At 36.8% G+C, this 14,787-nt stretch overlaps 1 protein-coding gene across 1 annotated transcript; it reads left to right on the top strand.

Moving 5' to 3' along the window:
- Positions 1 to 13,052: 13,052 nt before the first annotated feature.
- Positions 13,053 to 13,679, top strand: LOC119601876. The gene has a single exon (XM_037953109.1). The coding sequence runs from the start codon at positions 13,053 to 13,055 to the stop codon at positions 13,677 to 13,679; it is 627 nt and encodes a 208-aa protein (XP_037809037.1).
- Positions 13,680 to 14,787: the final 1,108 nt, after the last annotated feature.

Genomic DNA, 14,787 nt, shown 5'->3' on the forward strand with positions numbered 1-14,787 from the left:
TTTCAGTGAGGTTGCCAAGAATCCACTGGTAAGGGCTATTATCGACAGGAGCAATAGTATATCCAAGCATGTTTTTTCAAGATAAATGGGGGGTCATCCGTCAACGAATGCTCGGGGTGTACTGGAAAATCCTTAAGGAAAATCCAGGACCCGCCCCCCAAACTGATGACGCTGGTTGGTTCCAGGGTCACATAAAACTGCTGGCTTGTTCGTATGAGCGCTCTGCGTTACTTCTCAAGCTAGCGATTGAGTCTCTTGGGGAAGTGTGGCCAGGTGCTATGTTGGACGTGGTCCCGGTATGTGAAATTCCTCGCAGACCGAGATCCATTGCCACCATCCCAACTGAGCCTCATGACCCGTTGGAGATTCTGGCGTTCCTTCAGAGCGGAAACCCTCATCTACCTACCCATGACTGGAAGGTGGTGAAGGTCTCCGAACCGATAGGAACGATTAGAAAGGCGATTGTGGTCCTTAATAAGGAGTCCGTATCGCCACTGCGAGAGTGCGGAAGCAAAGTATACTATGGCTTTGATAGTATTACTCTCCGTACCTACCGCAGTGACGATAAACGCAACGCCGCCGCCTCTAAGGTTAAGCTAGAGGTTCCGCCCAAGAAGGACGATGAAAATATCGACGATCCCGCTGTTTCAGAAGGCGGGGAGAACTCTCAATCGACCACAGGTCAATTGGGAGAACTCCTCGGCGATCTGAAAGTGGCGGAGGACGACGACACCCTCTCGGATACTGATCCGGAAGATGTCGACGTAACCGTCGTCTATGATCTTGACTTAGGAGATGGTGCAGGTATTACAGATTAACCTCCACCACTCCAAAGCAGCATCTGCTACCCTCCTCCTCCGTCTATCCGAAAGAGGGGAGGAGCTAATCCTTGTCCAGGAACCGTGGACCCACCATGGTAAAGTTCGTGGACTCTCTATTAGAGGCTATAAGCTTCTCTATGCTAACTGTCCAGGTAATATAAGATCCTGTATTCTGGCTAAGAGCCATTTAAACATCTTTATCCTGTCTGATTACAGCGACGAAGATACTGTTGCGGCTGCTTGGGAGTCTGATTACTCAAGCTTCTGGCTTCTAAGTAGCTACATGGCACACGACCATGGCGACCAGCCACCAAATCGCCTGGTGAGAGAAATTGTATGTGAGGCAGATAGGCGACACATTCCGCTTCTCATGGGTTCAGATGCAAATGCGCACCACACGGTCTGGGGAAACTCAGATATTAACTCAAGAGGTGAGTCTCTTTTAGATTTTCTATTAGATAATAACCTAGTAGTAGTAAATAGAGGTTCAGAACCCACTTTCATAGTTGCAAATAGAAAGGAGGTACTGGATATTACGGTTGTGAATGCAAACCATATTGATCTAGTTCAGGGTTGGAAGGTCTCAAATGAATGCTCCTTCTCTGATCACTGCTATATAGAATTCGAAATAGTGGTTCAGGCAAAGATTACAAAACCATTTCTCAATAGGAGAAAGACGAACTGGTAGGTACATAAAGCGACATTGACTGATATTCTTTCTACTGCTCCGATGATAGAAAGCAAAAGTGACATTGACTTAGCCGTTAACTGGATCTCAAGTTCTATTAGTGTAGCCACAAATAGGGCTTGTAGATTATCAAAAGGTATGCTTAAGGGTAAACACCCTTGGTGGGATCCCGAAATTGCGAAAACTCGTAGGTTATGTCGTAAATTATTTAACGAGGCAAAGAGATCTGGTATCTGGTCTCTTTGTAAGTCAAAAGTTAATGAATTTAAAAATCAGGTACGAAGTGCGAAGCGTAGGTCCTGGAGAAAATTCTGTAGTTCTATAGAAAATTCATCAGATACGAGTCGTCTTCGTAAAATCCTGTCTAAATCTCCTTCCTTCCCAAGTTATATACAAAGAGCGGACGGAAATTGGACTGCAGGTAGTCAAGAGACACTTGAGCTTCTCTTGAATACTCACTTTCCTGGTTGCATCCCAACTGGTGAATCAGTTGCATATAATCAGCACGGTATTGAACTAGATAATACTGCTGCAGATGTTATGATAGATGATGACATCATCCGCTAGGCAATAAGGAGTTTCGACACCTATAAATCACCTGGCCCTAATGGCATTATTCCAGCGGATCTACAAAATAATTTAGATCGTATAATTCCCTGGCTAAGTAATATTTACAAGGCCTGTTTACACTGGTCCTACATACCTGTTCAGTGGACCAGGTGTAACGTGATCTTTATCCCAAAAGGGGGAAAGACATCTCACACCAAGGCAAAAGACTTCAGACCCATCAGTCTGGCGTCTTTCTTGCTTAAAACCCTGGAGAGAATAATTGATATCAATGTCAGGATATCTATTGACAAATCTCTACTCTCAAACTCTAAGCATGCCTACATGAAAGGTAAATCTGTTAAAACGGCTTTACATTCCCTGGTTGGGTATATTGAAAAATACATGAGTTATGGAAACTTCACTCTGGTTGCCTTTCTCGATATTGAAGGCGCTTTTAATAACGTCAGATCCTCACCTATCTGTCAATCCCTCTCACAGATGGGTGTGGACCGATCTATTGTGAGTTTTGTAAAGAACTTGTTATCTGAACGGACTATTGTGTCTTCACTGGGTGATACAATAATCTGTAAAAAAGCCATCCGGGGCACTCCTCAAGGAGAGGTGTTGTCCCCTATTCTTTGGAATATGGCAATAAATGAACTATTGGTTAGACTTGACTCACTATGTTGCAGTGCGGTAACTGGTACGCATCTTGAGACTCTGTCTCAGAGATTAGAAGAAGCGCTGAAGATAATAAGCTCATGGAGTGTTAAATGCGGTCTCAGCGTAAACCCAGGAAAAACGGAACTAGTATTGTTCACAAACAAATACAAAATTCCTCAATTCTCCCTTCCACGTCTCAACGGCGAGGTTCTTACGCTGTCGGATAGCGCAAAATACTTAGGTGTTATTCTCGATAGAAAATTGTCTTGGAGCTTGAATATCATCTCCAGATAGGGTTTCCAGCCTGGCTGGGCTTGGCTGGATTATCCAGCTTTTTTGATGCTTGTCCAGTTTCAAGCTAAAATTTAATTTGTCCAGCTAAATACAAATTTTTTAGTACACTGCAATAATTTTTATGTTATCTTTGTCAAATCATGTTAGCCAACACTGATTGTTATACAACTAAGTTATGATTTTCCTCTTCTATCATCAATGATAACATGTCTCAACACTTGAACAGCTGATGTCGTAATAAATATTAGGTCTGTTCGCGTACTCGATAATTTGTAACAATTTGCAACAATTGTTATTGGATTCCGTTCGCGTACTTTTGAAAACTTGCAACGAGAGAGCAAGAGAGCGATACAAATGACAGTTCATTGATAGAGAATTTTTTGATTTTACTGGATATTTTTTCCCCAGTAAAAAATATCCAACATATATTCACAACATATGTTTGATTTTTGAATATGTAAACAAACCAAAGAAATCGAAAATTTGGTAAATTTTATATTTTTTGAAAGAAATATATAAATTAATAACACACAAATATTAAAAAATTATTTGTAATTAGATTTATTTCAATTTTATTTATCAAAAATTAGTTTTTAAAAGAGTTTATTTGTTGAAAAAAATCATAACAAATATTGTCAATCTAGCGTTTTTAAAATAATTTAGTTTGTCTTTCTCTTAGCGATTTATTTTATTTTAATAATATCGAGCCCTTTTCGCACAAAAGACGTAACCGACAAAAACTAAATTTTACACGAGAGCATTTTTTTAAAATATCTTCGAAGTAGGACATAGCATTACTCCAAAACTTTGTTAATAAATATTATTACATCTAAAATATAAGATGCAGTTTGTTTCGATTTTATATTTACGCTATATCCGATTTTTTTGTCGCTTACGTCTTTTTTGCCGAGACAAATTTTTATAATATAAACAAAGTTAAGGCGGTTACGTCTAAATTCTCTGTCTAAAAAATTAATTTTTTGTTTATATCTTTATATAATTTGTATATATCTGAAATTTAAGAGTGTAATAAATATTTTTTATAATATTTTAAGATCATCTAGCGATGTCCGTATGTTAGTCTGTTTGTTGAAAACCGGAAAGCTCCTAACGTGATGAAATTCTCCAAAAATGCTCATTGATGACAAATATTATTTGGTGTTAAAAATGGGCAATATTTTTTCATGATTTCCCTTAGCCCCCATACAAGTACCTCCCGGATTATAGTTAAAACATTAATAAATATGTTGTTTATGTAGCAATCGCTATAAAATTTTGCAGAAGTCGGTTATATATACCTGTAAATTATGTTGGGAAGTATGACAGATGTCAGGAAATATTTGACCCTAGCCTCCATATATGGACCCTTTAAGACAATGATTTTATGACCATAGCTGTCTTAAATATATCAGTATAACAACGAAATCTCATGTATGATGATGTTTTAGGATGGGTTCCTATGCTCCTCATACAGAAAATAAGTTTACAGTTAATAAATCTTTCAAAAATTAAGAAAGTACACACAGAAAAAAGATTTGTTGGAAATCGGTGGTAATTACAGAAATTTAATAGCATTAACAAAAATTTGGTGTTAACTATTAAAAGTCTTACATCATAACAGTTTTTCTATAGCTAGACCTATAAAAATATAATTGTAATAGAATTGAAGTTCCAATAAATATTTAAGTAGTTATCATAAACGAAACATACGTTTATCAAAACTATTGAATAAATTCGGTAGATGTAATGGTAATAATTCAGCAAATTTATAAGTGAAATCCAAATATTGGTGTTTGCAATCAAATTTTATAAATCCCAACTGAATAAATAGTAGCTTTTTTTGACATTGAAAAAATAAATTAAAATTATTATTAAAAAATAATTCGAAAGAAACGAAAAATTAGGAAATGGATGCAAACGTTTTTATCTCAGCAGCTTGACGTTAATGGTAAGTACTAAGAAGATATCTTATGATTTGCATGTGCATATGTATGTATGTAAATAAATGAACAGTAATGTTTATGTATTTACATACATATGTATGTATGTAATAATTAATTATAATTACGACATATGTACATACATGTATGTATGTATTCAATTTGCTACATTGTCCTTTAGGTTTCCAATATTGTGCATCAAATGTCCTTAATATGTGGCTTAAATACATTACAAGGTATCGCCCTCTCAAATAACTCTTTTATGCTGGTATAAAGAAGAAAGAGCCCAGAAATGGCAAAGGATAACACCATAATTTCTGTTATTAATATTAATTGTGATCATAGGCTGATAATTCGTATATAATATTTAAGGTAAAAACACAGAACGACAAATTTTTAACCAAGGGCACTAATTATACTTTTCTAAAGGATTCGGCAAAGCTGAATCCGAATCTGTCATCAAAATTTCTTCATCACATCTGGGATTCGATATCATGCCCTGAAGTTTGAAAAATCTCTATTTTTAGCACTTTTTGAGATAACTTTATCTTAAAATATTGTATGTTATCATCTGAAAGTACATTCTGTCAACTTTAAAATGTGACATAACTTTTTTCTTTTTCGAGATATCTTTAAGCTTGATAAAAAAAAATAAATTGACAAAAACTGCATTTTTTCGTACATTTCGCCTTTATATTACATTGTTTATGCTATAAGTTATATATTCCCAATTTTTAAATTTTTGCCTATATAATACTTTTTGAATTGCTGTAATTGCTAAGATATCATCCGTTGAAGTTGACGGACGAACAGACATCGTTAAATGGAATAAGAATGTGATTTTGTGTCGATTGGACTATAGTGTGGATCCAATATTTTTGTTGTAAACAATATTTACTAAGCTTAATACCCTCCGCATTATAGTACTGTAGGCTATTAATACCATGAATATACCGAAAACCATGTGTTTTTAAGCTTTAGGTAAAGATAAGAAGAGAAAAGATATGTTAGATGATAGGCAGAATGGACTTTCAGATGGTGTACAACATTTTATAAATAAGATTGACTTGGCGCTGTTATAATCTCTCAAAAAAGGGCAAAAATGGTGTTTTCCAAACTCCAGGAAACGATATCTCAAATCCCAGTAGAATGTAGAAAATTTGGATTCAGCATGGCTCAATCCTTTAGAAAGGTATAACTCAGGGTTCTCTGACCGGTTCTGACCGATTGGTGTATGATACATAGATATGTATATCTCATGAATATAAATGATCAATAATCTCATGGAAAAAATTTTGTGTTCTTATCAGCCTATGACCATTTTATTCTATGTATTTCGATAAATAAAAAAATTAATAAAAGCTACTTTTAAACCAAAAACAAAAATAAAACGTTAGTTATTATTATTTAATCCAACCAATAGTTTCGGTTACTAACACCGAATTCGAATTTTTTATTCAGTTGTGTGTACCAATAATTCAGCAAGAGAACATTGCTTCTACCATATATTCGGCTATTCTAATCGAATTTTAGTATAGTTGTGGCAACCGACCAAATTCGATTGGCAACAAATTCGGTTATCACAACGAATCTGTTTTCTCTGTGTATGATGAAATTCTACAAAAAAACATTTGTTTTCAAAAGTAATCACGCGTTTAAATTTTATAGACCTCGGTCCACAATTGACCAAATCCCTCATTAAGGCCGTATTCTGAAAATCACCCTGATGTCCACATTAATATCCATACATTAAGAGTCCATATACAGGTCCGTCTTCCGAAATCCACAAATTTATAACCAAATATAAGAGTTGGTTAAATGGTAATAATATAAATGCAATGTAATTAGTAATTAGAATGAACTAAATTCATAAAAAGTTATAGAAAATTATAAATTTTAGCACATAAATTGCAATGGCATAGTGATAATTACATAAATTTATTACAATTATACTCAGATATGTGGCATTTCATTCACAAACAAATGTAATACGTTAATTTGTTCAAAAATTTTCTATAAATTTAATATATTTTAAAAGAAAATTTAGACGTAACCGACACCTTGCTGTTACAAAATTCATAAACAGAAAATAAATGTGTACTTACGTCTTTTTTCTTTTTCTTGAAAAGTTGAAACCATTGGATCTATAGCTACGAAATTTTCAGAGATGATGCTAATAGACCTAAATTATCGATTTCTATAAAAAAACGAAAATCGAAAATCAAGTCGTTTACGTCCATTTTGCAAAAAGGGCTCGATATGTTAGTATCATGAAGTTTTAAAACAGTTATATATTTTTAATGATACTACATGTTTTGTTAACTTTAAATATCCATTTTTTTATAGGAAAAAATCAAAGTTTCAATTATTTGTTTTTTAGTGTTATGTTAGCGATTGAGATTTCAGCAGAATCTTTGTTTATAAACAAAAACTTTTAAAAAATTGGCTTTCGCGTACTTTTTTGGAAATTTTTTTGATTCAGAATAAATTAAAAATTACTCTCTATCATTAAGTTACTGGATATTTCTTACAGGAAAGAACGTGAAAAGACCTATTATTGCGAGCGATAGTCAATTTCTTTACGTACATCTTACGTACTTAAGATTTTTTAAATTTAAAACTTCAAAAATGGCGCTTTTGCTCTTAAAAACTAAGTTAACGAAGTGATCGGGGAAAACTAAAAATATATTCTTACTCTATGGACTATAACAAAACGGAATTGGTATATGAGAACCCATGCATTTTTTTGGTGTATTACTGTGAAATTATTTACACAAACCAAAATTAACATTTTCTCAGTATTTTTTATGTCCAGCTTTTTTTGTTTTGTCCAGCTTTTTAAAGCCCAATGTCCAGCTTTTTGCGAATCGGAATCTGGCAACCCTATCTCCAGATCTTCCAAGCCATTACGGCGTTATACGTTTGTATAAAGGCTATTGGCCTGCATTGGGGTATCAACCCAGGTAATGTGAATTGGAAATATGAGGCTGTGATTAAGCCAATAATGTTGTATGGTGTAATTGTCTGGTGGTATGCACTTGACAAAACATCTAATAGAAATATTCTCACAAAAGTTATGAGACAATCTGCTCTTCTTATAACAGGTGTACTTAGGACTACGCCCAGTAAAGCGTTGATTGCCATGCTGAACTGGCTGCCTGTGGATCTTCTTGCTAAACAACTGGCAATGAATACTGCAGCCAGACTAAGTATTACAAATAGATGGAACTACGGTTCCAGAGGTCATGTAAAGATTGTATTTCTTCTACCAAACCTACATCATGCTATTGACTACCAAATTCCGGAACCGTGCATTTCGAAAAAAATCCGGTATAGTTTCATCTGTGATTATAATGAATTAGCACCTAAAGGTGTTGAAAGCTTTAATGTGTATACATATGGCTCTAAAACAACTAAAGGTGTCGGCGGTGGCATATTCATTGAGGAATTCGGGACGAAAATCTCTTTCCGACTTAACGACGAATGTACTATTTTACAGGCTGAAATCTCACCTATAAAAAAGGCATCAAATTGGCTTAGGTACTATCGGATATCCAACAGGGATGTCAGAATTTATACTGATAGCCAAGCCGCTATCAAATCCCTGATAGGTGTGTATTCTACTTGTCCAAGAATGCCGGGCGTCTCTAAACGGGATGGCGAGACATTCAAGAATTACCCTCGTTTGGGTCAAAGGACACGGGGACATAATTGGCAATACTACTGCTGACATTTTGGCAAAAGCCGGCACGAGGATGACCATGCAGGATATAGACCAGTTCTGTGGTGTCCCCTTAACGGTCATCAAGAAACAAATACTTCATTATTACTTTAGTTCAGCTCAGGAAAGGTGGTCTCAGGAGCACACTTGCTCGATCGCTAGGTTACTGTGGCCCTGTATGGATCCCTATAAAACATCCTACATTTTAGGGCTTAACAGAATATATCTGAGCGCTCTGCTATCAGTTCTTACCGGTCATTCAAAGTTCGGAAACCATGCTAGACGTATTGGTATTCCATATAATGACTTTTGTAGGAGCTGTCAAAATGAAGAAGAGGAGGAAACAATTACTCATCTTCTGTGTAACTGCCCGGCCCTAGAATCGCTCCGTTATCAGGCGCTGGGTTCGTCTCACTTTTCTGATCTATCTGATCTGTCAGCTGTTCAACCTGAGTGTATACTAGCATTCTTGAAATTGTCGAAGTGGGTGTGTAACTAAATACACACTAGGATTTTTCTTCAAATACAGTCTCGATCTCATCGATCTCTATACTCATTATTCTATAGTCTATATCTGTATCTTTCACTATTATCTCTATCACTATTTTTTTTCCCCTTCCAAATGTTTTCCCTTATCTTTTCTCTCATTACTTGGGACCTGATAGGACTTACTCGTGTCAGAAAGCAGTCTGCAAAACCTAACCTAACCTAGGGAAGAAAGACTCACTGCTTTTAGCTTAGAGGTTCATTCCGATGAATTGAAGGTTTTAATGAACGAGGTTAAGTCAACCTACCAGACATACTTAGATTATTTAGCTACTTCGGACACAACGGAGCCTGATGATATAGATGTCGTTTCATCAAAGTATCAGGCGACTTATAATGCATTCGTTAACTGTTTATCGAACATTAAAGAACGATTGCACATGTATGCCCAAGCTCAAAAGATTAGTGATTCTCCAGTAGTTAGCCAGAACAATACAGAAACTCACCATAGTTTAGTAGTGCCGCCCTGTGATGTTGAGACCTTTGACGGAGATTATCTCTCTTGGCCCGCTTTTAGGGATCTATTTACTGTTTTATACGTAAATAATACTCGTCTCACCAACATAGAAAGGATGTGTCATCTTATACGTAAGACTAGTGGTGATGCAAAGGAAATAGTAGCTAAATATCCTATTTCGCATTTAGGATTTGATATGGCGTGGAATAGCCTTAGGGCTGCTTACGAAAATCCACGTATGTTAGTTAACAACCAACTTAAATCTTTTTTTAATCATCTTATTATTGAAAAGGAAACTTCTGAAGGTCTCAAGACCATACAAAGAAGTATAAACAGTTGTCTTTCGGCCTTATCAATATATTATGTTTCCTTTGTGTACAACGACTGCCCGATAACTCTCTTACCTTATGGGAACAAAGTATAAAAGACAAATTCGTATTGTCTGTTTGGAAAGATCTGGATGCATTTCTGACAGAATGAATTCAGACCTTAGAATTTCTACGTGACATTAGGGAAGTCCCACAATCTAAAAAATTATCGACTCCAAAGGTGAAGGCGCACCATGCCACTTCATCTTCTTCCCTTTCTTGCATTTTATGCAAGAATCAAAGCCATTTTCTACGGGATTGTAAGAGATTTAAAAAACTTTCGGTAATGGACAGATTCTCGACTATTAAGAAACATCACATCGGCCTTATCAATATATAATGTTTCGACAGAAAATTGCGATCCGATAATTGTTTTCCTTTGTGTACAACAACTACCCGATAACTCTGTTACCTTATGGGAACAAAGTATAAAAGACAAATTTCGTATTGTCTGTTTGGAAAGATCTGGATGCATTTCTGACAGAAAGAATTCAGACCTTAGAATTTCTACGTGACATTAGGGAAGTCCCACAATCTAAAAAATTATAGACTCCAAAAGTGAAGGCGCACCATGCCACTTCATCTTCTTCCCTTTCTTGCATTTTATGCAAGAATCAAAGCCATTTTATACGGGATTGTAAGAGATTTAAAAAACTTTCGGTAATGGACAGATTCTCGACTATTAAGAAACATCACTATTGCATTAATTGTTTGTCACGAAATCATGAAGTGAAAGATTGTAAGAGTCTGCATTGTTGTTTTATTTGTAATGGTAGGTCAGTCTGAACAGAATGTTAGGACGCAATTTATACGGACAGAATCCTCTCTCTTGAGAAATCCTGTCATCAAGAATATGTATGATGACGTCGTTAGGGAATATTTAACTTTAGATCATATGCGTCCAGTTAAAGACTCTCCTTCTTCTTCTTGCTACCTGCCTCATCATCCAGTTATAAAAATGGACTCTCCTTCTTCTTCTTGCTACCTGCCTCATCATCCAGTTATAAAATTGGACAGAAAGACCACAAAATTACGTGTGGTTTTCAATGCGTCGAGTAAAACGTCTAACGGCAACAGTCTTAACGATTGTTTATTTACCCACATTACAGTCAGATCTCGTTCTCCCGATTTTACGTTGGCGCTTTTTTAGGTTTGTGTTTAATTGTGATATAACACAAATGTATAGGCAGATTAGACTTGATAGTTCTCATGCTCCATTCCAACGAATTTTGTTTCGTGATTCTCCGACGGAGGAAATTCAAGAGTATGAGTTACAGACTGTAACCTTCGGTGTTAATTGTGCACCTTATCTTGTCATTCGTACCTTGATATAATTGGCCGAAGATTCCGAAGCTGAGTACCCTCTAGCGGCGAAAATACTTCGGAAATGTATGTACGTCGATGACGTATTAACTGGGACTCATGAGATCCCAACCGCTTTGATCGCTCGCGATCAACTTATAGCGGCTTTAGCATCAGCTAGTTTTGTGCTAAGGAAATAGACTTCGAACGAGAAAGCCATTTTATCTGGTATACCCGTTGAGCATTTAGTAGATGCCAAACTATTGACATTTATTGAGTCAAGTAGCTCAAAAACTCTTGGGTTACAGTGTAATGCTCATTCGGACTCGTTTTATTTTAATGTGGATCGTATTTCGATGCGATCAAGTCACACGAAAAGAGAGGTACTATCTATAATAACTAGATTATTTGACCCTGTTGGATGGTTAGGACCAGTCATTATTGTCGCTAAGATGATAATGCAGAAGGTTTGGCAAGACCAGATAGATTGGGACGCAGCTCTTAAGCCCGCTACTGAAGCCGAATGGCAAAAATTTGCTGCTTCATAACATGAAGTAAACGACATCCAGATTCCTAGATGGGTTAATTATATACCTAATTCTACAGTGGAGCTTCATGTCTTTTCAGATGCATCTGAAAAAGCTTATGCAGGGGTAATTTACGCTAGAGTCGAAAGACCCAATGGCGAAATTTATACCCATCTGTTAACTGCTAAAACAAAAGTTGCTCCCATTAAATCTATTTCTCTACCACGACTTGAACTCTGTGGTGAAGTTCTTGCGACGGATCTTTTAAAATCCGTATTATTTGAAATTGACACCCCATTATGTCAAATATATTGTTGGACTGATTCTACAATCGTCCTTGCTTGGCTGAAAAAGGACCCTTGTTCATGGGCAACCTTTGTAGCCAACAGAGTTTGTAAAATTCAGGAAGTGGTCGGAAGACATAATTGGCACCATGTCAAATCTGAAGACAACCAGCAGACTTGGGAAGTCGGGGTATTTCACCCTCTGATTTAACACAGAACAATTTATGGTGGCATGGTCCCAATTGGCTTCGGGAAAAAAGCACTACCTGTAATCTAGGGAATTTGGCCTTATTAGATACGGATTTAGAGGCTCGATCAGTAAAATCTCATGCTTCATTTTTTTCGAACTATGAAGATATTCTAGAGATTTTCTTCTCTTGATAGGGCAATTCGAGTGTTAGCCTATGTATTTAGATGTTTCTACAACACTCACTCGGCTCATAAAAATCGGAATTCCTTTGAGACTACCATTGTGACAAACATTGAGGTTAGGAAAGTAAAACTGCGATTGGCCATTTTGGCTCAAAAAGTAAATTTTGTCGAAGAATACCAATGTCTTTTGCACAAAAGACCTCTATCTTCGAAAAGTCCTTTATTGACTTTGTATCCATTTCTGGATAATGAGGGTGTTATGAGACTTAAAGGTCGTTTGACAAAATCATCTTCATTAGTCTATACCGAACGGCATCCCATATTATTGCCATATTCTTGTCGCTTTACCCGTCTTTTGATTGAGTTCGTACATACGATTTCTTTCCACGGTGAAAATCAGTTAATGCTCAGGATCTTAAGGATCGAATATTGGGTACCTCGACTAAAAACACTAGTTCGAGCTGTTATTAATCGGTGCAAACGGTGTATTCTTGACCGTAAGCGCACCTGTACACAAATAATGGCAGCATTACCCCCCGAACGAACTCAGATAGGCCGACCATTTACGACAACTGGAGTCGACTTTACTGGGCCTTTTGACATAAGAAACTTGAATAGTAGATCGTGTCAAACTTTAAAGGCCTACGTTTGTATTTTTGTTTGTTTTGCGACAAAGGCCATTCATTTGGAAGTCACTTCAGACTTATCAACTGATAGATTCTTGGCCGCTTTTAATCGATTTATATCGAGACGAGGTTGTCCCACTACTATGTTCTCCGACAACGGAACGAACTTTGTGGGAGCTTCTCGTGAACTGGAAAGGGATTTTAGAACATTTTTGTCGGAAAGTCGTGCTCGGATGTGTTCCACTTACGGTATTAATGGACTAATATGGCGATTTATTCCAGCGGGCGCTCCTCATATGGGAGGCCTATGGGAAGCGGGAGTTCGAAGTTTTAAACTTCATTTCCGTAAAGAAGCTGAGTCCGTGAAATATACCTTTGAGGAACTATCGACGGTTCTCGCAAGAATTGAAGCTTGTCTTAATTCGAGACCGTTGTTTCCAATGAGTGATGATCCGAATGAGCCAGTAGCTCTTACTCCTGGTCATTTTTTGATCGGATCACCAATACTAGCTCCACCGTAGCCTTCTATATATGAATCCCCAATCAGTCTCATAAATAGATATATGAAGGTCAAAGCGCTATCCCATCACTTCAGTTGACGATGGAAGGTAGAATATCTATCAAATCTTCATAAAAGATATAAATGGAAATACCCTGAACGAGATGTATATTTAGGTGACTTAGTAGTTATAAAAAATGAACAAATGTCTCCGACTTCCTGGAAATTAGGTAGAGTTGTTAAAGCTTATTCAGGAAGTGATGAACATGTTCGCGTTGCTGACATATGAACAGAAAATGGCATAATAAAGCGACCAATCACAAAATTAGTCGTTTTGACTAATGAAACTTTGTAAAATTAAAAATATTAAAAAAAATTTCCTTGTTCCTAGTACCATGGACGCTTTAACCATTGCAATGGAAGATGCGCTCTTAGAGTCCGACAAGGAAGTAATGGAGGTGGAGGACCAAGGATCTAAGGTGGCTACAGTAGCTAATCCAGCCCTTGTTCCAGCCCCTGCTCCAATACCTGATCCAGTTTCTGCTCCAAAAGCTATTTCAGCACCTGCTCCAGCACCAGAGTTGCCTGCTTTAGTGATCGCTTGTCCAGATACAGCAGCAGCTCCACCAACAGCAAAGTCTTCGATGAGGAACACTCATGTTCGAAAGTTTCGGAATCTTCAAAGTCAAAATGCCTTCAATGTAAGGGTAAACATCCCCTTTATAAATGTGCGCACTTCCAAAAATTAAGTCACGAGCAGAAGCTACGATTTGTCGCGTTACATCGCAATTGTTACCGGTGTTTATCGACTAAGCATTTAGCATACGATTGTAAATCGTATTACATACATTGCAATGAAATGCAATGTATGTAACGAAAGTCACCACACCCTTTTGCACGCTTCAGGGAAAGGGTCATCAAAAAAGGTGGTTAAAGCTAAAAGTAAACCCTCGCGTTCTCTTGAGAATACTGTCCACGCTCGATCGAAACCTACACCGTCCCAGATATCTAATGTGCCAGTAAGACACGTGATAAGTCTTTCTCCTATGTTAAAGGTTAATTTGTTGATCGGTAATAGGAGAATTTTAGTGCGCGCGGTGATTGATTTATGTTGTTCGATGTCCTACGTA

The sequence above is a fragment of the Lucilia sericata genome, unplaced genomic scaffold (assembly GCF_015586225.1).
Source record: "Lucilia sericata isolate MDLA Ls3-8-SP2 unplaced genomic scaffold, ASM1558622v1 Contig000195F_arrow, whole genome shotgun sequence".
Taxonomy (NCBI): domain Eukaryota; kingdom Metazoa; phylum Arthropoda; class Insecta; order Diptera; family Calliphoridae; genus Lucilia; species Lucilia sericata.